General features: G+C 40.4%; 1 protein-coding gene across 4 annotated transcripts in view; it reads left to right on the top strand.

Moving 5' to 3' along the window:
- NRP1 (neuropilin 1) overlaps positions 1 to 23,468 on the top strand; it is a 109,315-nt gene that overhangs the window by 31,416 nt on the left and 54,431 nt on the right. For all 4 annotated transcript variants that reach the window (XM_031616034.2, XM_031616032.2, XM_031616035.2 and 1 more), the window contains exons 4-5: positions 13,596 to 13,777; positions 17,979 to 18,206. In XM_031616034.2, the coding sequence (XP_031471894.1) occupies positions 13,596 to 13,777; positions 17,979 to 18,206 (410 nt within the window). The remainder of the gene's footprint in view (positions 1 to 13,595; positions 13,778 to 17,978; positions 18,207 to 23,468) is intronic.

Below are 23,468 nucleotides of genomic sequence, written 5' to 3'. Positions count from 1 at the left end.
ATGGCTGCCTCCTTCTGCACCTAGGGATTTATGCAGAACACTCGTACATGCTTTTGGGTATTAATTGTGTAAATGTCTGCACATCTAGACAAGACTTTATCCACAAGTATTTCTGGGCGATAATGAAATGTTATTGCTTCTTATAATGTGCTTATGAGAATGAACTGGCAAGAGTCACACAGTGCCGTATTTCATCACCAACACTATGAAACAGGCTCGCAAAAAGTACATAGTATTACAAGTCCCTTTGTCCTTCCTGTTTGTCTGTTTGCAAAGGTAATCTTTTAAAATCGTAGCTGAAAAGGATTAGGAGCAAGAATGCTGTGCTGTCAACTTCATTCGGCTGTTTATGAAAGACATATTAAATCACAGAGTGAATGACGGAGACACAGTTGTAGCCATCTAATTTCTTCTCATGCTTTCAAATGCTTTCAGGGAGATCTGATTTTCCAGACTGGGAAACTGAGGCACAGTAAAGTTACCTGTACCTGACTGTGCTGAATAGTGATGCCACAGGAGCAGCACCTGTGCCTTTGGCCTTTCCCATCCATTGCTCTACCCGCTCTCTCCCTTCTTCCTGAGTGACCCAACCCCCATTATATTGAAGGCCAGACTGGCAGCTGTTTGTGGCACCAAAGTGTAAGTGGTAAGGTGGTGATGGGTTGACAGGTGGGCAAGCTGATCTTAGTGGTCTTTTCCAACTTTAATGATTCTATGATTCTATGACTCCCAGTTTCCAACCTGCCTTATGTTGGACATCTGTATCCACACTGCAGATGAAGACGTGATTGCAGCATCCATAATGGTGCCAAAACTCAATCCTGTTAGTGGCAACACTGCAGTGCCATAGGTTTTATAGTCCCTGATGGGAACATGCAGCACTGAACAGAATCTATAGCACTATTAGTACCTCAGCCAGTTAAATAAAAATAGCTCAGACATGTGTCCCTCTGCTGTAATCACATCTCCAAGTGCTAGAAAAGCAAATTTTGGTAGAGGTTATCACTGCTCTGAGCAGCAGCATTAATGAGAAATACTGTGATTTTCCCAGAGCATAATTCTGCATAGAAGCCTTACTCAGATTTTTTCCAGCTGATATATCTTTTTGTTGCTAACATGAGGCTCATCCCTGATCCTTATTCCTATGGGATAAAAGAGACAAGCCTTCATCAATTCCTCTCTTATCCCTTTGCTAGCTCTGATTTTGGTGAACTGCCACGTGGAGTGTTCATGGGGGTAAGGGCCACAGGTATGAAATACTTCTCAAAGTTGCCTGGCTGATATGGCTCCTAAACCAGACATATGGCAGTCGTGCAAGAAGGAGGGAGTTTCATGGTATCACTTTTAGGAGAAATGGGTCGTAAATGAGAAAAAGCTGAAATATGGGATGTTATATGCCAAATACTTGAAAATTCCACCCCTTGGGGCTGTTTCAGGAATCCGTTCGTATTAACATGTGTTGTTACTATGAGTCAGGCAGAATTTTGTCTCAGTAGTGTTCTCTTGACATCCCTTTGTTCTGGGAGAGCAAGAAGGACTGGCCTTACCACGAACATAAGACCCAGCTCAGCTTAAAGCTAACGAAGAATGCGCATATTTAATTTGTTAAAGGGTTTTTCTGCCTGTTTCAGGGAAGGGGGGGGGATTATTACCATTCCCCCCTAATGAAAAGCAGGATCCTGTATCTTGGAAATGTTTACAGTGCAACAAAATGCAGTTATTTTGAGTTGTAAAATTTTAAAGGGGAGTGTGGACGGACAGCTTGGCTTGGAGCGGGTGGAGGCTTTGCTGATGCTGAGCTCCTCCAGTCCAGCCAGGCGTCCCTTCCAGCCAGCACGGGGGGCTCAGGGCGAGGAAAGGGATGTGGCATTATCTCATTTCCTTCCCAGACTTCCTACTACTGTTTTGGGCAATTTATACCTTAAAGAATGCATAAGGCAAACAAATCTTTTTCTCCCCAGTGTGTGAAAACATGTCTTTTGCATTATTAAGCTGCAGAGGAAGGCATGGCTTATCTGGCTCGGATTCTCTGCACGTACAGGAGAATCTGGCCAAAATACATTTCACGGCTTGTCTGTCTGGGTTAGTGTGCTGCTTGCTGTGAGTGAAGGAGAGGAAAGAATCAATGCTTAATACCACACAGCCTTTCAGACATTGCTCTTGTATGCTTATCTCTGCTAAATAGACAAACAAAGCTAAATGTGTTAATAGATACCTGACTGGAAGTGTAAATTAAACAAAAGCTATCAAATCAGGATTTTATCCATTTAATTGCGGAGTAGGTGTTTTCATCAGCCGTGTAATAGTTTATTGCCTTTCAAGGCTTATTTATTGTAATTGATTAATGAAGACTTTTAGAGCACCATTCTCTTATGGCTAACAAAAGGTATGAAGCTGCAACAGCTTCTATGTTTCTAATTCACTGGATAACTGCAAGCCTCCTTCGATATTTGAGATAATGCATTATTACAGCTCCATGTCACACTGCATGTTCCCCTGAGTAGAAAGCAAGGACAGAAGTCTGACCCATGAGATGAAGAAGACAAATCTACATCCTTATCCCATGCTTGCTTAAGCCCACTAACAGCCATCTCCAAAAGACTATGTTCTTTTCGGGATCACAGCTGTAGAAACAGCCAGAATAAAAATGAGAGAGTGGTTCTATGGAAACATTACTGGAGATCTCAAAAGCAGCAATTCCTATGTGATTGCATTAGTCCTGACTTAGTTTTTGAGTATAGAATGTATGTGTGTATAATGACTGAGTATAGGCTCAAATGCTTAGCAAGCTTGAAAGAGCAAATCTCAAAAAATTGCTCTGATGAGAGAGGAAAAGGAAGTGGAAAGACAAACTCCATCCCATCTAATGAATAGTGCCCTGACATATGCATGGCTCCCACTAGGAACTGAGCAGATGCGTTTATGCAGCGTGGTCCCAATTATTGAAACCCATGAGCTGTGTATGTGCTTGGGTTGTATGTGTGTTCATTACCCTGCTTGCTTTCTCAGATAAGTACCTAGTGCCAGAAAAAAGCTATGCAAGTTTTCTTTCAAAAACTACTGTTAGGCTTTTGTCTTAGTTTTAAAACAGCTTATGATGATGTATCCCTAAAGCAACTCCACTAGACTCTAAATTTGCACCAGGAATGATGCTGATCTGCTGTACACATTTTCCTTTCTGAAAGTCACATGTCTCTCTGAGAAAGATGTATTTATGAGAGGTGGATCACTGGGGTGGGTTTCTTTTGCATGGCCGATGTGCCCCACGTGCCAGCCGTAACAGTGCTGTTTCTCTGGATGCTGGGTCATACGGCTGACCTCAGCTAACAAGATGTTCCTGTTTGTAGGCTACTGGGAATGTTTATTGGCCACTGTTTTCCTCCTTTCTGAACACATAGTTATTTCCCAACATCCAAATAAATCATAAGGTCACAAAACTCATAGAAACTCTGACATTCTCTATGATACAGGACACAAAGGAACTAACTTCAAGCGTAGCAGCTTTAAACATCTAATATATATTTTATCATAATGTATTCACTGAAGTTATTTGTACTTTTTGGTTTGATTATATACACAATAAAATGTAATAAAATCGCTCAGTGGGACAAAAAATTATATAGTGATCTTTCAAATTGGTGCAGTTTAACTGTGGGCTCTATTACAAAAAAAAGTGTACTACAACTGTTCTAAACTGAGCTTAAGAGTAATGTTAATTATCTACGTACTTTCTAAGAAAATGATACTAAGGTTGCTATTGAATTTCTTAATGCAGACTTCAAGAGTAGAAACTTAAGAGGAGACCCATCCTAACATGCTACATTGACAAAGTCATCTGTACAAAACCCAGCTATACCAATAGGGAAATACACTCATTTATCAATAGCAGTTTTATTCATAATGTGAGTACCAAATCTGGACAACAAAGTAGTGGAAAATGATTGGTAGACATTACTGTAGTCATTTTGCAGAAGTTTCCACTCTGCTTCCCTGTCCTCATTTGGTTCAGTTGTTTTAAAATGCGTATCTTCTGGGCTGAAAGTTTCCCAGGCTGCTCCTCTGCTTGAGAATGAATTTGAAAAGAGAGATCTAGGATACGATTCGGGTCTTTTTTAGTACAAGGAATATAAAAACACAGAAGATAGGCACACACATGCAAGCGTTCCCACTGAAAAACAGAAAAAGAGCAAGAACTGTGTTCCTTTTTTCAGACAGATCTTCAGCCACACTTACAAAGATCAGAAAGCTGAGATTTGAAAGCAGCCTCCATGAGAACATTTGTTCTTTGCACTGCTCTTGTGAAATGTTGAAATGTCATTTAGACTTCCCAAAGCCACGGCTGCTTTAAAGTTGCTGTCTACACGAATTACTCATGCTGCTTAAGGGTTGTTTGTTAAAATGGCAGTGTACACAAGCAGATGATTTTGTGCTGAGATAACAGCCAGCCAGGAAGCATGCAAACACTGTAAGTGGGCTGATCTCTGAACTGGAAATGCTTCTTATTCAGCTTAGTGCTGTGATAGCACTCCTAGATGCTACAGCCAAACACTTTGTCTTTCCAAGTTTGTGTTACGGGAAAGACATAAGGAGAGGTTGTTTTTTCTCTATTGCAAGAGGCTGTCAAAGGTCTTCTCAGCATTATAGCAGTATTTAGCTAGTAAATCTCTACATTCACACACCTAGGACTTCATTTTCAAGCCAGAAAATGTTTGAAAGTTGTGAGCTACTTTCACAGAATCATCATAGAATCATAGAATGCCCTGGGTTGAAAAGGACCACAACGATCATGTAGTTTCAACCCCCTGCTATGTGCAGGGTCACCAACAACCAGACCAGGCTGCCCAGAGCCACATCCAGCCTTGCCTTGAATGCCTCCAGGGATGGGGCATCCACAACCTCCCTGGGCAACTTGTTCCAGTGCTTCACCACCCTCTGTGTGAAAAACTTCCTCCTAATATCTAATCTCAGTCTCTCGTGTGTCAGTTTAAAACCATTCCCCCTTGTCCTATCACTATCCACCTTCATAAACAGCCATTTTACTTTATTGAATTATGTTTTGTTTTTTTTACAGTAGCTTAAGAGAGTCCATGTTCACCTCCAAACCACCTCACCCACCACAAAAAAAGGGGGGAAAATTTTAATACATGTACACGATTAAATACTGGCAGGTCAAAACTTCGGCAGTTAAGTTGTATGTCCTCTAATAATTCCTCTTTTCTGTAAGTATGCCTTACTCTCTAGTTGTGGGACTATATATAGGTTTTACTTGTAGCTCCTCCAAAAATCAGTGCATTTGTTTACATGTGTCACGCTTCCAGGCAAGAAAGATCCAGAGGAATCATTTATATCAATACCAACTATGTGTAGACACTAACCCAGCGGTGGGTTTTTCACTTGGCCAATTGTTGGCCCAAAGGAAAAGTGGCATTGAAAGTATAACAAAGGGAAAAATGTTGAGAAATACTGAGTTCCAAGTGCCTAACGCTGCATCCTTAATGCTCTCTTAATATAGTTACTAGCTGAAAATAAATGAATAAATACCTATCATTTTGCTGCATTTACAGAGCTTCAGGACATGGTTGTCATGGAGGAAAATTGCTGTAACTTGTGTCCTAATGCTGATACGTATGTCTGCAATTTCCTTTCTCCTTTAGCCTCTTTTAGTTTCATTAATTACGGCTGTTGCTCGGAGAGGTTTCAGACTGCCCACAAGGGACAAATATTTGAGAATTTCAAAAGCTTGAAACTTATTTTATGTTCTGAACTTTCACAGTTTCTGTGAGAAGCTAACATGTACCTAATACTTCTAGAAGTCGAGTTCCATAGGTTATGATTAATATACCACATAGATCCCGAAGGGATAATTACAAATTAATCAGTGGTTCAGAACTCCCAAATGAAGTACTATAAGGTTGCCATTGCCATCCCTCTAAAGCGTTCCTTTCCTACTTTCATGGAAAGAAAAAGAAATCACAGAAGAGTCTGATCTTGGTTTGAGTCAGACCTTTTCTGTTCTTCAGGTAATCAAGGAACCAAACCTGAGGCTTCCATTACGTAGCAGTTAAGTAGGCTTTTTGGTGAACTCAGCAGTACGTGCTAACAACACTCATCCAACCACAAGCCACTAAACCAGTTAGGCACATGAAAACAGTGCTTAATGGATGTAGAAATGTACAGATAGTGCTTGGCTCCCTGCATGTGTGTGTGTGTATATGCATGAGTCTCTTTATGTATGTAATTTAGTCTACAAAAAACATACAAATGTGTTTAATTTTTAACCACACAGTTAGTGAGTAGACTATGCAGCCCCTTCTTCCAGTTCTGTTGCTTAAGAAAACTTCCAAGTTTTGAGTCTCTTTTAGGAAGCCTTATTAAAAAAAAAAAACACAGAAGCCGGTAGAAATCTTTCCATTATTTCAGGAGGAGCTAGACTGAGTTCTTACATTTGAAACACAGTATCTGACTATTTAGGCTTTGTTCCTTGCTGTTTGCAAAATTTCTGGAAAGTTGTTGGCACTCTGTCTCTCTCTTCTGTCTCCACATATGTAAAATGAGAATGACAACTTTACCTCAGAGGAATGCTGCAGAGCTTTACGTATAAACAGATTGGCATACTTGGGTGAAGTTCCTCAACTAACAAGAAGTGTTCTGATGGATGGGCGTCCCTTGGGAGGTCATAAAAACAAAAACAAAACTGTGTAATTGAGTTTGGGAAATTATTTTTTTGGCTTTCATGAGCCTACTTTTATGCAAGATGACTGATTGGTCCTCCTTTTTTCTCTCCTTATCATCTATAGTGTCTTTACAAATCTAATTATGTGGCTTTATACAAAACTAAGCCAAGACATATCTGAAATGTCCATATGAAAGAGTATAAAACTTGAGCATAGCCAGCGATAAGAAAATTCCTTTAAAAAAAAAATAATAAAAGATTTTTTTTTCAGTTTCTTAAACCCTTAAATAGATAAAGTAGCTATGAAAGAACCAGTAAAACTTAGGCTGTATTTTATTTTGTGAAGAAGACTGGAAAGTTGGCAAGAGGTAAGATTTTGCAGTGAAATAGGGAGGTGAACAAGTTGTAAATGATTCTAATATCTTCCAGATGGCATATTTTACTTGGGATCTGAGTTTGGAGTAATTAGACGCATGTGAATTTCCTATAAATACTAACCTTCACCAGTTTGACATTAGAAAGCTCCATCAGCTCTGATGCCTTTCAACTGCTAAGTGTTTCTTTTTCCGCTACTTAAGTGAAAATCGTGGTTTTATAAATTTGTCTCATTTGACAGACAGAAATCTTTTTCCATGAAAAGATAGCATTTTTCTATGCCAGAAAGTTATGGACTGAAGTTCCCCACTGAAGAGGTTTAAAATTGAATGTTTCTTCCCAGAAGAGGTCTTCATTTTTATATACTGGGATTATTATATTATAATTTATTACAGTGTGTGGCAAGCAATGAAATTGGTGGAGTGAGCTTCAACTTCAAGATCAACTATTTTCAGTGGTAAAATGCTTTTTGCAGATAGATATGCTGAAGACCTTAGCAGATGAATTCTGTTCTTGCTTCCCCTAGGACTCTGCAACGCTAAAATGATCAGAGCTGGTCTGCAGCCTCCCATTCTGCATGATGTTGTTACATTCACTCCTGGAGTGAATACTGATGTTCACACTTATGTTGAAGAATTTTCCAAATTTATTTGATGTATAGAATAGAGGTAAATAAATAAAAGGAAAAGTATTTTGTCACCACTTGTGCTCTTCAGCCGTGTATCAGTGTAAACTGGCTTAGATCTACTGACATAAAGGGGCTAATCTCATTTGCAGCAGCTGAAGATCTATCTGCTGTTCTCAGTGGAGCAGTATAGATAAGCAGATGTAATCTTGCTTATTTAGTTCGTATCTTCAATTCCACCAGTCCTGGTTATTCAAAATGCACGAGCCAAACAGCCAGAAGCATGTGATAAGATGAAGGATAATCAGATTTTGAAAAAGTAATGATTATTTTTATTACTTCTGGGTTTTCAATTTTTATTGGTTAAGGTATGTTGTATATCAGATTGCTCTGCTCTGCAGAGAATTAAAAGCTTGATTTTAACATAGAAGGTGAAATCTTAAAGTACTCAATGATGCCAGAAAACAGCATAATAACAAAACTGTTGCTAACAGTCTCAATCAAACTGTTGTAGTGGGCAACTGTAGATCTTCATCCATGTCTTTGTCAAATCTATTTTATTTTTCACTACAGCACTGTCATGCACTAAAATAGACCCTCACTGGTTCATTCTTAATGGAGACCCACTGTCACTTAATGGCATTAGTAAATTATTGAACAGTGGCCAAATCCCAATGGCCTTATTCCCAGAAACCTCTTAGGTTGACAGGATCTTTGTATGAGTAACTTCAGTGAATTTTGGCCCTGGGTGAAGGACATAAAAACACCAACTCACAAAAGACCAACTGGAACAAAAGCCTCCCAAACTGATGGGCATTTCAGTAACTTACAAATCTCCAACTGGTTGCAAATTGCTTATTTAAATACCCAGGCCTTTCAGAGAGCAGTAGATTCAGAGGGTATACAACCTCCCTCACTGTGCTTCCACACTGTGCATCCTGCACAACCAAAACCAGCTTAAAAGACTCACTGCCATCTCAACCTCACTACCATAGGGCTATGCAGAAGTTTTGATGCAGAGCAGTGACAGACACTGTGGTTCTGGGCAGAAATACAGTCTCTTTGGGGCTGCGCCTAATTTTTTATTTGTAACAGCGTGTGCTTCTTTTTCTTGTCGCTAATAAAGCGGGATTAAGTTTGGTATCCCTGGGGTGCCTGCTGTTCTGGAGCTCTTAGCTCTGGGATACAGATTGCCTTGTGTTGCAGGCACCACAGTAAATCCCACACTGCTAACCTTCAGTCACTAATGGGACACAAATCCACAGTGCAAAATAACTCAAAGTAGTGGTTTAGCTTCCCCTTTGCAATGCCTTCTGCTTGGCTAGAGTAGAAACTTGCGAGGAAAAAAAAATGTTACAAAGACAAAAGAGAGTAAAAATTCTCGTAAGCAAAGGTAGTCTAGCCAGGGTGAATAATTCCTATCAGGGAGAGATTTAGCAGCTTGGGGAAAGGGGGACCAAAGAAGAAAAGAAATAGAGATGCTGGAAGATCTTTTCATTCTAACAAGTGAATAACCAAAATACTCATAACCAGCCTATAGATGCATATCATAGTAGGCTGCAGAAAAAATATGGTGTATTCTGATGTAAATTAGAGTTGTATATGCTTCACTGATTGTTTCATAAGTAACATGGCAGATATTTAGATTTCAGGTGAGTTATGCATGTGTCTTCAGGAGGAATTATTTCTAGGCAAAATGCATGAAATTTTGCTGCTCTAATGCTGTGCAGGATCTGAGCACAGTGTGTCAGGATGGCTGGTTGCAGCGCTGCAAAGCTTCCCAGCACCCCGCCTTCCCTTCTGCAGCACAGCAAGTGGTTGTGCATCTCAGGTCACCATCATGTTCACAGCTGAAAACAGACAAGAGCTCTGTTATCACCTACCAGAAACTGGAAATGAAAAATCTTCCAAAATCTGTATTCTGCAGCTGTTGATGTTTTTTCACTGCCCGGTGCTCATTTTTATAGGCATGGCTTGGCCTTTTCCTCAAACCTATAACTTATACTTGCCAGGAAAAAAAAAAAATACTTAAAGCAATTCCTTCAAGAACCTGCAGAATTCTAGATTCCCTCATCATCCCAGATATCATGTTATGGTACCATAAAACTGGGACCATTCAGTGTGCACGTGCCCAGGCACCGGTTGGGAGGAGCAGTGCAGCACTAGAGTCCTGCAATCCAACAGGCTCCCATCAGGAGAACACCCCACACACCACCAGGAGCTTTGTTACAGAGCAGAGTGAACACAAATGGGATATCCAGAGGGAGCCAGCAAGAAAGGAATACTTTTTACCTCTTGGCATAGCAGCTCCATGAGCGTACCTGCTGAACCCACCAACACAGAAGTACCTTTCCTGGTTTCATGCATGAACTCATGCAATGGTCTTTCACCTGAAACTTGGAGCAGTGGTTAGCTCTGTGTTTTTATTTATGTCTCCATGCCATAAACCCTAGAGGACTATAACATTACGAGAAATATTTGCCACACCATTGGCAGCAGTAACTGAGCAAAGAATTGCCAAGTGGGAAATCCAAATTTGCAAACTCAGTTCTCTGGGCTGCACGCCAAGGCTGTCTGGGCACTGCGGAGGTGACACATTCAGTCTCCTCGCAGGGATGCCAGCATGCCAACTGCATCCCTGGCACAGCATCTTCTCCTGACAAACTTATGGAACTGCTACCAAGTCCAGAGGAAGATGCAAGCTGCTTCCTGAGCTTCCTTTCGAGTTGTGACTGTACTTTCCCCCATTTACGAGAACAGTTGTTTGCAATACGCTGCGGTCTCCAGTAGGATTTTGAAAAGTGCAGAAGTGACAGCAGGACTTTGGTTTCCAAGTATAAACTAGTAAAACGCAGAGTAAGTTAATTTCCCTATGAAAAAAATCCATAAATACTCAGTTACTGCAGCCCAGCCTTCAGATGTTGCTGCCAATGTGGGAGAATCCAAACCCATTTATTGCCAAATGCAGAGCAGGATCCCCAGAACACAAAGGCTGTGAGGCTGATCTCTACAGCTTCCAGTTTTCAAATCTTACTTCATATCTATTGTCTCACAGCTCAACTTCTTTCCTTTCTGTCATTTTTCAGAGGAACAGAAAAAATCTGAGAAATCCTCCAGTCTTCAGCAGGGCAGTAAGACCTATAACTTGCAAAATCCATTAAAAGACAGCCTCTTAATAGCCAAATTGTGTAACTTAGAACTGCACAGCAGCCAGACAGAGCACTGTAAATTACAGTTCTATTGCTATAAGGGACAATAGGAAGGTGTGGGCAGGCTGTTTGAACAGAGGAGGAGATACAAGAGAGTAAGAGAATATAATCTTAATGTTTTTTGCAGACTATTACTTCCTGTAATAGCATAACTGGTATTTATTTGTCAGTGATTTTTTTTGTTAAGACTGTAGAAGACTTTTAATCTTTATGTGTAGAAAAAAATAAATGCTGAATGCAAACTTTTTTTTCATTATAAAAAAGCATGTAAAATGTGATTAACATTTTTAGTTAAAATTGTTCATAACATTTAATAATTCAGTAGCAGCATTCTTCTGAATTTGAAGAATCATTTACTTTTGAGCCTTGAGCAATGAATGGCATCAGGGAAACTGGTGAAGTAATGCTGTCAGAGAGAGAAGAGCAAAGACCTGCTCGGAATTGGGAAGGGTTTAACATACCTGAACCCCACAAGTGTCAGATGATGCAAAATACAAATAGCTTTAAGCACCTGCTCTCCAAACAAAAGAAAATACTCTGCATCAGTGTTGGAAGTGCTGGGGCTGTGGGAGACTATGCATTCTCTTTAATGAGCAGTTGAGAATGTGGAGAAAGGTTGTCCCATTAAAAATTCCCTACAGTTGTTATTCCATAAGTCTGAAAACAAGCAGCCCTGAGTACTTCCAAGGGATGGAGGCACTCCAAGGGACTTCATGTTTATATTCCTAGGCATATTTGTAACATAACCAAAAATCAAAAAAGAAAAGGAGGGGGGAGATAAATCCTTCTGAAGCCCTTTAATAGCTCCTCTCCCAACTTTCAGATCCTCAAATGTATACATCATAATGAAATTACAGCAAAAACAGAGGTCCAATTTAGGAAAAAAAAAAAAAAAAAGGCAGCTTACTTAAAGTATAACATTCTTTCAAAAGTGAACATTTCCCCTTTGTATTTCCACCAATTTGAGATGGGGCAGTGAAGCTAGCTAGCTGAGCAATAGCTACTAGAAAAATCAAATCCACAGAATGAAATGCAGTTAACACAATATTTCACATATGTTAATGCTTACGGTTCCATCAGTGTCAGCTTTATTTTCTACTTGATATACACCAAAGCTGGCACACGGTTTTAACTGATGAGGTAATGTCATTTTTAATTTAAGGAGCCTTAAGCCGTCCACTTTAACTAGTGATATCATCTCTGCAGTTGTCTTATGGGACTTCATGTAAACATAAGTAATGTGCCCTGGATGGTTTGGAACAGGGTTGTTAAAAATGACATTGGTCATCATGAAGACATTTTTTTTCCTTTGATCTCTTTAAAAATGTCAGACACACTTTACTGTCCTGTCAGTTTTAGCTCTTCCTTGTATATTAATATGCTCAGAACATTTCAGTGAACCCAACAGCGGAATAAAGGTCTAAACAAATTAATGGCTACATTTCAATGTCAGTTGTAGTAGGATAATGAAAAGTAAATGGGATTGTCTGGCTAACAGCAACCTGTGAAGTGAAACGGCAGCGTGGCTGAGACACAAAGAGGCACAGACAGGGCAAAGGCTTTTGCTGCAACCCAGCAGAGAGCAGAGCAGAACCCGGGTCTCCAAATGCCACCTCATTTTAGAGAAGATTAAACCAGTTCTTCAGATTGTGTCTGCACGTCCTTCCTGCCCAGGGCCAAGTGAAATCATCTGCTAATAAAACTTAAAACCCGACCTGTCTCTGCACCTGCAGCTCGTGCCTCTCTGACTAGGATGCTCATTTGTATGCTGAGGGCTGGCTCAGTGCACCAAGCTGCCGGCCCTGCACAGCCCCCTGCAATCAAAGCGTGAGACCCAGCCCTGCAGGCTGGCATTGCTGGTGGCACAGCTCAGGGTCCCTGCTATGACTGCTGCTCCCAGGCACACATTTGCTTTTGTATTGCATATTTGTACTTTCTTTTATGAAGTCCTTGGGAATCTAGCAAGTAAGCAGGGAAGGGTTTAGCCCACCCTGTTTGGCAATCACCGTACAGGAAAGAGTACTGTAGCATGCACTCCTTGGCTCAAACACCTATGCAGGGGTGTTTTGTAATGAGGGATGGTTCATCTGAGAAAACTCAAATGTTGTGATAGATGTGCAAATTTTGAGATTTGCTGAAAATTGTTTGTCCAGCTATCGGGGAAAAGAGCAGATTTTTCTATCTGTGGCATGATGGAGTTTTGAAGAAAATCTAATGCTTTGGGATTTATTTATTATTCTGTGGACATATGTTTGGAGGACAGCATATGGAAATGAAAGTATTGTTCATGAAGAGCTCCGGCTAAAAAAGACGTTTCTGAATTCATAACAGAAATTCACAGTTTGAAAAGAATGCTATGCATTATGTATTGATAACAACACCACATAGACAAAGGAACACAATTTAATAATGCAGAATTGTGCTCATGAGATTTCCTTTTTTTTTTTTATGTTAATTGGTTACTTTAGCTGACATTGTCTGCAAGCATAATGGACACCATTCTTCCTAATAGTTCTATGTTGCCAGATGATGTCTACAGACATAATGTAGTCCATTTTAATTATTTCATTTTGCTTACATCTTTCAGCATAATGCATTTTCCAAGCAAGCTAGCATTTTTCTTGATTATCTATGTTGTGTTATGGTTTCTAAATTAATTAGGTCTCCTTCTTTCCTGGAAGTTAAAAGTTTCTTCCTTCCATTTGTCTACCAGGTATGATTATGTTGAAGTGATTGATGGAGATAATGCTGAAGGACGCTTATGGGGAAAGTACTGTGGAAAAATTGCTCCCCCTCCTTTAGTGTCTTCGGGACCGTATCTTTTTATTAAATTCGTTTCCGACTATGAAACACACGGAGCAGGATTTTCTATCCGTTATGAAGTTTTCAAAAGAGGTGAGAAGCAATTCATTGTTACTCCTGTGACTTCTACTTTCATCAAAAAGTTCACCATATTTTTTAGGGGTGGGGAGAATGCGGGAAAACGTTTGAAAGAGAAGATTGTGTTACCTTTGTCATTACAACGTGGGGCATGTATGCAGTGGGTGGAAAGTGTTATGGAAGCAGTGGGTCAGCTGTATGTGAGAAGTGACTCCTCTGGGTGCAATCTGATAGTCTTCATCAGCTGTTTGTTTGGACCTTCTTAAAACCATTAGCTTTCTTCTTTTGTGTGATAATAATTACTGTATGATTTACAGTGTTTCAGCCCTAACAGCACTGTAACCTTCTGACTCCCTGACTTACTCTGGTTAGTGCTCACTCTGCATTCCCGAGAGACAGCTGTAGGCTCAGAAAGGACCGAATTGCACATGGGCAGCAGATGATGTTGCTGTTCCTATCACAAATCATGTTTGGGAGCTTAAGGAGTGGGGAAGGTCACACAGTTCAGAAACGTGTCCTACTGGATGATTGTGCAGGGAGCACAGATAGCTGTACAAGGTGCAAAGAAAGCCCAGGGAACCAGTCGAGGGTTAACCAAACCAGTAAAGAATCCCTCTTTGATAACTCTCTGAGCCAACAGCTACAAGGACAGTGAGATCATGTTTGGCATACACCTTCCCTATAGCTGGATGGAGATAAATAATTCAATTACTCCATTCCTGGAGAATACAAGACCAAAACTAGATAGTGTACAAAAAGACAAAAAGCTCAGAACAAAGTGACAACAAATATTGGCTTTGGTATCAGTTTTTAGAGTCATCTTTACAAAAGCAGCTTGAAGGTGCAGACTTCCAGCACAGACCCCTCCCACTTACTACTACATTTTCTGAACCAATTCAAGTCCCTTTTATGTACCTAACGCAGAGCCAGATTTTTCAGCTGCATTCAGTGCACACACTTGGTGGCAGCCGTACTGTTAATGAGGAGAATCACAGTTGTGAGGTCTCTGTAGCATGCTAGTGCTGCTCTGCACAGTGCTAATTGGGGCCGCAGACCTCTTGGTCACCATCTTCCCTGCCTGTAAGTCCACTCCTTGCTCTCAGAAATTCTTCTGGTGACCTTCAGGGTCAAATATTTTGAAAGAACTCACCATCCAAGTGACACCAAGCTTTCCTGAAAAAATATCTCTGTTTATTCTGGTGTCTTTAGGAAGCTAAGTTCTTGAAATCACATCCTAAAGTTTCACAGTGCTTATATATATACTACCATCTTTCATGTAGATGAAGGCTGAAACACAGAGAACAAGCGAAAGAGTAGTCTGTGAAACAATCTATTTTAGCAAATGGATGTTTCCAAGAAGAAAACAGTGAAGTTGTGAGTTAGAACTCTGACAGGAATGTTGTGCTTATTTTCTTGTGTGGTCACTTGCGTCTCTCAGTGATGCATATTAACTATGAGAAGATGATTATGAATGTGATTGTACACACACACAAGTCAAGAAACTCAAAATTATGGTCCCTCAGAGCAACTTTAAGTCTCGTACATTCCACATAAACCGTATTCTAAGGCAGCAAAATTATCACCAGGTACAGCATTAGAAAATGCTGTGTGTACACAAAGGGCACATGTTACAGTTGCAGTGGGAATGCAGCTCTTTTTAACTTTTGAGTTAATGCACAGATGCTTTTCCAGATTTGCATATAATAATTTCTGTACCAAAGGAAGCTGACCAGTTTACCCTGTTCTGCAGATGAAGCTCAGATGCACACATCAGGCTGCCATGCTCTTCTTTAGCATACCTCTATAACCTTGCTCAACCATCTCCCAGATAGGAAAGGCATTAAAATGATCCCAATCTCAGCATCCTGTGGTGCTGAGCCAAAGGCTTAGCTGTACTCTAGCATTTCTGCATTACAAAATGTGAAAGTAAGAAAGAAAGTAAAGAAAGAAAAGAAAAACTTCCTTTCTCTACCAGTGTCCTAAGCTGAATCCTCAACCTAGCACTCAAAGAGCCACATGCCATGGAAACTGTGAGGGGATTGACTATGACAAATGCAGAATGGGCTTTGAGAGTAGGATCATATATAATCTCTGTGCCTTGGAAGTATCTGTTCTGTTGGGTGTCCACAGAGCCTCTTCTTCCAGCTTTCCACAAAGACCTCTCCATGGAGTTCCTTGTATCCTCGGTGTTAATTTAATTCCTGAAGTTACTTCACAGTGTCAGTAAAGGGTCAAAATCTGTGGAGTGCATTTTAGTAAGGCAGCTCTTCTGAAAACAGTTTTTGTTTTTTGCACCAGATTGGCTTGAACATGTTTAAAATAATACAAGCTGGTACAGAGATGCCATGTGTGAGCGTAAGGAGCCTGACGATCCTGCACTCACAGAGCCAGGATTTGGCTGTATTTAATAAAGCAATAATGATCCTGGCTTACATTTTATAATGCATCTTTTATTGGATTCCAAGAAGAGTAAAGAGCACTTTATGCCATGAATGGCATACTCCACAGCTCTTTTATCCTGGAACAGCAGCTACTGGTGGGAGTGAGGAGCAACAACCAGAATATAACCCTCCCATATGTGACAGGAAGACAAGGGAATGACGAGGAAAGGAGAGAAATATCTGGCTAATGTGTATGGGTGCGATTTAATTGTGGGCAAAATGTAATTTCCCAAATTGGAATGGGTCAGGTTAAGTGAGCATTAATTTCTACATCTTCCAAAATATGCCATGAAATGTTCTGAACACTTATGTGATAGCTCAAGCATTTTCCATCAGTGTCTGCTGAAGGACAAAAATACCTGAACTGATTACATTCATTCAGCCCTCTCTCTTGCTTGCTGAATTTACTTGGGAGGTAGCCAAATCTGTGGGGGGTAATATGTTTGGCACATTCACAAGGAAAACATTTTCTGTGGTGAAATAAGAGTATGCATGTATGCAACAAGCCAGACTGTTTTCCCTCAATGATCTCTGTTAAGCGTTAGAAATCCTCTAAGGCTACTGACTACGGTCGCTAAGGAAGCTGAGCATCCTCATCCGAACCAACAGCTTTCACACACTCAGTTGCAACAGGCCTGTTGCAACTCAACTCTGCTGCCTGCATCCTTCCTTTACTCCATGTCAGAAGAGCTTCATCTGAGCCATCCTCCCCAAACTCCCCAGGTCAGCTGCCGCTCACAGATGATGCCCCGAACCCCATCAATCACTTTCCATTAAACTGGGAGTGTCAGAAGGCAAAGAGAGGGGTACCTGAGTTGACCCTGTGGGAAGATGTGTGGGCAGAGCCTGAGGCTTACCCACAGCACACCTGCAGGTGTGGGATCCACAGAGAGGATTCCCGAGGACATAAACAAGGGAGAAACACGATCTGTCGACAAGAGGCTCTGGTTTTAGTCCTGTGTGTTCACAAAGGCAATTCCAATGACCTGGCCTTTCATACTCTTGTTCCTCCATTGCTACCTGCCTCCTCCACCAAAAGCAGTGTTAGGGGCAGCACATTATGCCATGGTGGGGACACTGGGGAAAGCCAGCATGTCAACATTGACATTAGGTGACTTCTAGCAACACCGCCTGTAATCACACAGTTTGTCATGCCTGCACTAACAGCAACATTTTACTGGTGCACCTGTGTCAACACCACTCAGAATGAGTCACTCACCCTTGGTACATGTACGAATTACCTTTCACATTTAGTTTGTCAAGAAGGCATAGGTCACATCTGGCAGAGTTACTGAGTCAGTGCTCCAGGAATCTGAAACCACTACTCCCTCTACTGAATTCACTCACCGTCTTTCGTAAAAAATTCTATTTCACCAATAAAAGCCTGTCAGCCATAAGATTTAAAGATTTGAGCTTGAAGGGGCTATAATTATTTCTCTAGGGCTCTGTTGAGATTTCTGCAGCTTACACTTTCATTGTTCCCACATGACTTCGTATTTGTCATAATTTTTTCTAGAGCTTGTACAAGTTTTCATATTGTTCCATACAAATTGAAAATTGGAGATCAGACAGTGTATGTGAGCTGCGCTTTAAAAACCTGACTATCAATAATATGAACAAGCTGGCTGAATGATTAATACAGCAATTAAAATGAGGTGTTTCATTGAAAAGCCACCTTTGCTGCTGCAGAGACAATACAGCCTAATTTGTTTTCCAGCTAACTGCTTTGTTAGTAACATAGTGTTAACTCAGGTGAATTTTTCTTTCTCTTGCAGGACCTGAATGCTCCAGAAACTTTACTTCATCAAGTGGAATGATAAAGTCCCCTGGATTCCCTGAAAAATATCCCAATAGCCTTGAATGCACTTACATTATCTTTGCACCAAAGATGTCAGAGATTATACTGGAATTTGAAAGCTTTGAACTAGAACCTGATTCAAATACTCCAGGGGGAGCATTGTGTCGCTATGACCGATTGGAAATCTGGGACGGATTCCCTGATGGTAAGAGAAAAATGGACTGTGATACACGTAACCATTACTCCATAGTGGGCTGCAGAAGGCACATTCTCATTTTTTTAAATGCCACAGTACAGAGGTCCTTGTTTGATTTATGTGAAATGAGTTAAATTGAAGAGAAATGGAGAAAATGCTCTGTAAATTCATTCAGTAAAGCATATCACAGTGTGAATGATTTTTTTATGAAATATGTTTAATTTTGAGCAGTTGGCTCAGGGAAAAATTCTGTTTTTGGATAGAATATGTGATGGACCTCGTACACTGAAATAAATCAAATATGAAACCTTATGATGGATCCCCAGACTTTCACAGATAACACATTGAGATTATCCAGTAATTTCCAAAAACTTGCACATATTGGAGTTAACCCTTAACCTTAACAGGAGAAGGAATGAGGTTTCAGACCAGCTACCAAAGCAGAGGATTTTTGTGCCAGAGCAAACATAGCAAACCTGCAGTCCACGTCATACTTGGTGAACCATTGCCCAGGTCAATGGGCAGTCCCCAGTTGGCCATTCAGGTAGCATTGGTGATCGGGCACCACAGAGTTCTTTGCTCACAGTGTTCTCTCTTCCAGCAGTACAAACAAATCCAAAGGCTTTCTCTTAGTTTGTTAACTTATAATCTCTGATTAACCGGGCAGATGTGCCAGGGTGGGTGTGGTGGTGCCCTACTGGAACTTACTTCTCTGCCATCTCAGTAATTTTCCACTTATCTGTTGACCACACTTAACCTTGTGTAAACTGGAGAAGTACATAGCTAGATCTTGGCTGAGGCTGGGGAGCCAGTCAGCCCCCATTTCACCTCGTGCCTGATCTCATACCCTTTTTTAACACTGAGACTGTTGAACAAAATAGTGATGTGATTTCTTTATTTTTTCTTCTCCTTTTTTTCTTTTTTCCACTAAGAGGGGCTGCTCAGACTGAGTGCCTAGCCTTTAGGGTGTCCAAACACCCATACAGATTGTGCAAACAGCTATGTCAAGCTGTTTGTGATGTCTTTTTCACTGTTTCTATGTATGGTGCAGGCTGATAAAGAGAAGTATCATGTAGCTGTCTTTTTATTCTTTCTTTTCTAACTGGTAGTAGAATTCATTGACTGAGGATTATTGTTTGTGTTGGGTGCTAATTACAGATATTTCAGTTTTCCACTGGTGTGATAACCCATCCTAACTAATAGATATTTTCTGTCAGTTTCTACAGACTGCTAAGGCTACATTTATATTTCATTGAAATGAAAACATATAACTTTAGGGACGTATTTTAATAACACATTAGAACTTGTCTGCTTTCTTAAAAAAATCCTCAATAACATTTTAATTAAAGTTTTTATTGATGCTGCAATAAATAAGTACGTGCTTTTTAATGTATATCTGTTCTTCCTTTTTGTTTTATGCTTAATGGGTTTATCATGGCTCTTTTCAATCCTCTCCAATAAACAGGGAAGAAAGAGCCATGACAGAGACTACAAGCAGTATTTAAAGCTTCAGTTAGGAAAACAGCATTGTAGCAATACAATAATGATGTCTGGAACATTTAATAATATTTGTATTTGTACTTAGGCCAAATCCTTTCAAGCTGAATTCCTGTAGAGCTTGGATTTCAACTGATATGTGAAAAGATGATCCGGTCAATCAATTTGTGTAATATAACCCGAAAAAAAAGGCATTATTGTTAGTGTCAGAGGGTTTCAAAGCGGTAATTTCCTGGTTCAAGAAAGTGACTGAGCCATATTGAAGAGCAATTAAGAACAAGAATTATCTGCCTTCCAATTCCCTCACAAACTGTCTAAATCCAAACTGCTCCTGACGTCCAGTAAGGGTGTTTAGATGTTTGTAAATATTCAGCTGAATTTGTAGGCTAGAAAAAAGCATTTCCTTAGATACATACTGTTGGAACTTGTGGCATGGTAGGGAAACATTTGCTGCATCATTGCACTGTAGGATGTTCCTCAGCCAGAGGTCAGGCTCTCTTGTTTAACTTAACAAAGATGAAGAGGATGTGTTTGTTCATGTGACACACACGTCACAGGATGAGTACTTGGGAGGGAGAAGAACTATTTCAGACAAAGCAGACACAGGAAACTGCTGGGATGACCTGGCCGTAAACTGTAGATAGAGATTAAAAGTTTCTAGGTATCAAAAAGAGATCTCCAGGTAATAAGGAAGTCAACATAAATCTAATTTGCATCCATGTGGAAATAGTACATTTCTGAAAAATGTTAGATAATACTCCCTCACATGGTTTTTCGCCCACTTCAGCCAGCGCTTTCCCCAGCAGTTCCCAAGCATGTTTTGAAAAGCAGCAGGTCTGGATGGCACACTGAATGCAGCTATCCTGCTTCAGAAGGAGGAGCCATCTGGGAGCAAGCTGTGTCACTCTGGATAGTCTGCTCCTGGGAGCAACCTCTGGCCACTGAACACAGGTCCAGAGGGTGCTCCCTGACCACCTTAACTTCCTGATGTGGACACGGAGAAGAAAGCTATTTTTCTTTGCTGTACTGTGTTACTGCTCACACTCTCAGTTGTGGTAGAGGTTAAAGCCCTCACTGCAATGCACTTATATAAACAGAGTAGAAGGATGTCTAGCTCTAATAATAGGGCAGACAGCTGGACTTAGAGGAAACAAATGCACAGAAAAGAAGTTTCAATTTCTTTTTTCTTTCATTTTACTGTAAACTTTTATTCTAAGAACTTTTTTTTCAAAAAAAGTATATCCTTCGGTTCAAGTCCCCAGAACCAAGCAAAACATCTCTGTTTTGCAGATATGAATATGTTTTGTTTTTTTTTAAATACAACACAAAGAGCAGTTTAATGGAAACTGTCGTGGCTATATCCAGGTGAGAATGAGGTGGGCATCCCCTGTACATGCTGCTCCACTGTAAAAGCAGGTGTTCCTGGAAAGCAAGTGTCAGTGTGTGAGTAGACACTGCCAGTCCCACTGTTCGAAGCAGAGAACAGGACCCCACTCTGGTCCTCGTCTCAGACATCTATTGTAGGGTCCAGGTAATGCTCCTCTGGAGTTGCTTATCTCATTGGCTATTCTGGGAGCTGTGAATCACTAACTCAATTATAAACTTTAGGTACCTAAGTCAGGTAAAAATCCTTGTAAGTTGAGTGCTTTCACTCTAGAGTTTGGTTACAAGCACTAGGAAATCAACAGAAGATGAATTTGCCGTTTTCAAGAAATTCCATTATTTCTCTTAACTAAAATTTATCAAAGTAAATATGCTTTCATGTATATTTTGCTTCTCCATCGTTAAAATTTTTGTGATGGAAAACAATTATTCTTCAGAAAATTTTCCAGCAGCCATAGGAATCATTCACAAAGAAGTTAATTCTGAAATGCTCTGTCATGATTTTAGTCCTCAACCTCCCTGGTTATCCTTCTACTAGATGGAATCTGGCAGGGGCTGAATACCTGTGACTTGATTCTGCAAAACAAGTGCTTATTTTCAGAGCACATGAGCAGTTAGACTGACTTCAAAAGGAATTCACTGAGGACACTTACAGGTCTGAAGTTAAGCACTAGTTTAAGTATTTTGTTGTTTCAGGAGGGGAATGGTAGGCATTGAGGAATCTTCGAGCACAGCACTTTCTTTCTACATAACTGTATGCCAAGGGCACCCTTTGGTATCTTTGTTAAAAGAGAGCTTGAAGTGAAACAAGTCCTGTCAGAGAATATTTGGGAACTACAGGTGCCTTTTGCAAATACTGTGCAGAAAAAGAACCGTGGCTGGGAGACAGAAATGAGTAAAGTTGGAGCAGAAGAGCGTAGATGACAGAATAGAAACGGATGGTTTCACATTGATAAACTAGACACCAAAGATGTCTTTGCCCAAGGCACAAATATACCTCAATCAGCCTTGGCCAAGAACACTCCATTGATGGTTTTGAAGAAAAATAGCCCACTCAAAATGAGGGCTAGCTCAAGTGATGAATTGCATCTATTCATCATGCAGTATTCTTTGAAGCTCTATGGACTGTCTACTAGGTGCTCAAAAATAATTTAAGGAAGTTTACGTATGGTTTGAGAACCACAGGCTAAGCATTGCTGCTTCAGTCAATACTACTGAGTTACAGAGCAAAACAGAAGGCTTCACTGCAGTTGTTTACATCAGTGCAAATGAAGGTTGCTATTAATCTGGGTTTTTCTCCTCAGCTGTGGTTACATTCTACATTCTTATGAGAAGCCATTAAGATTTGAGTGTATACAAGCTCAGTGTGACTAGTGGACTGTGAGAACAAAACTCATTTTTCAGTTGTTTTCTCTTTAGCATCCTAAATTACGTGCAAATGTTTTGTCAATAACAATCACACTGCTGTGAAAATACTGTTTGCAGCACACCAGCACACTTTTATAAGCAAACTTTAAAATCCAATGAAAACACTAGTTAATATAACATTTTGTCTGATATTTTAGTAGTTCAATACAGTTTTTTTTTTTATTTGCCTTTTTTTTTATAATGTAGTCCTAAAGCTCGTGGAACTGCTTTCTTAGTTACCCTTCATTCTTTTAATCCGGAAGTAATTTGGTTCTCCATTCTATCATACCATGCTGAGGCCCCAGAAATAGCTAGAGCATGGGCAGTCAGTGAAGTAGCTGGCTCACAAAAATGCCTCTGTTCCGCAGGTAATGCAGAAGTGACCTTGAGTGAGAACATTTCCAAGTGGCTCACATTTGGAGTACACCATCCTGCGGGATGCCAGCAGAGTCACCTGATTGTCTGCAGGCACAGGCTGCGAAGAGCTTTCTGGGCCTAATGACTTCTCAGCTCCTGCTAGCCTGAAATTTCCATCTGTAGCTGTATCTGGTCCATTATGAAAACCCATCTCAGCTTGTAGAGAACGGTCAGGAAGACAGCACAAAAAACAGTGGCATAGTCTTAAGCAGGCAGCATTGCCTTTCCCTGGATGAGTGCTCGGTGTTCCCCACGCTGCATTTGTTTCATTGGTGACACCTGAAACGTGTTAATTTACTGTCATTCAAAAGTCATCAAGACTTGAATAGGAACAAGGAGGATTTTAATTGCATTAGCTATTTATGTAAGAAGAGTAAGAATCTCTATTTGATCAATTTCTGCTTAGATCAATACCATATTAGCTCCGAACACTGAGGTTTACATGCTGTGCAAAAAATTCAATACCTCTTTGTCATGTTCTGCAAGGTTTTGCCTCTTCATCTACACAGCTAGCAAAGGGAATAGTACTGTGATAACAGTGCCAATTTGAAGAAGACTGAAATGCAG

This window comes from Phasianus colchicus, chromosome 6 (genome assembly GCF_987193195.1).
Source record: "Phasianus colchicus chromosome 6, bPhaCol1.hap1.1, whole genome shotgun sequence".
Lineage (NCBI taxonomy): Eukaryota > Metazoa > Chordata > Aves > Galliformes > Phasianidae > Phasianus > Phasianus colchicus.
Note: the sequence above shows the minus strand (reverse complement) of the source record. Positions and strands in the feature narration are given on the sequence as shown.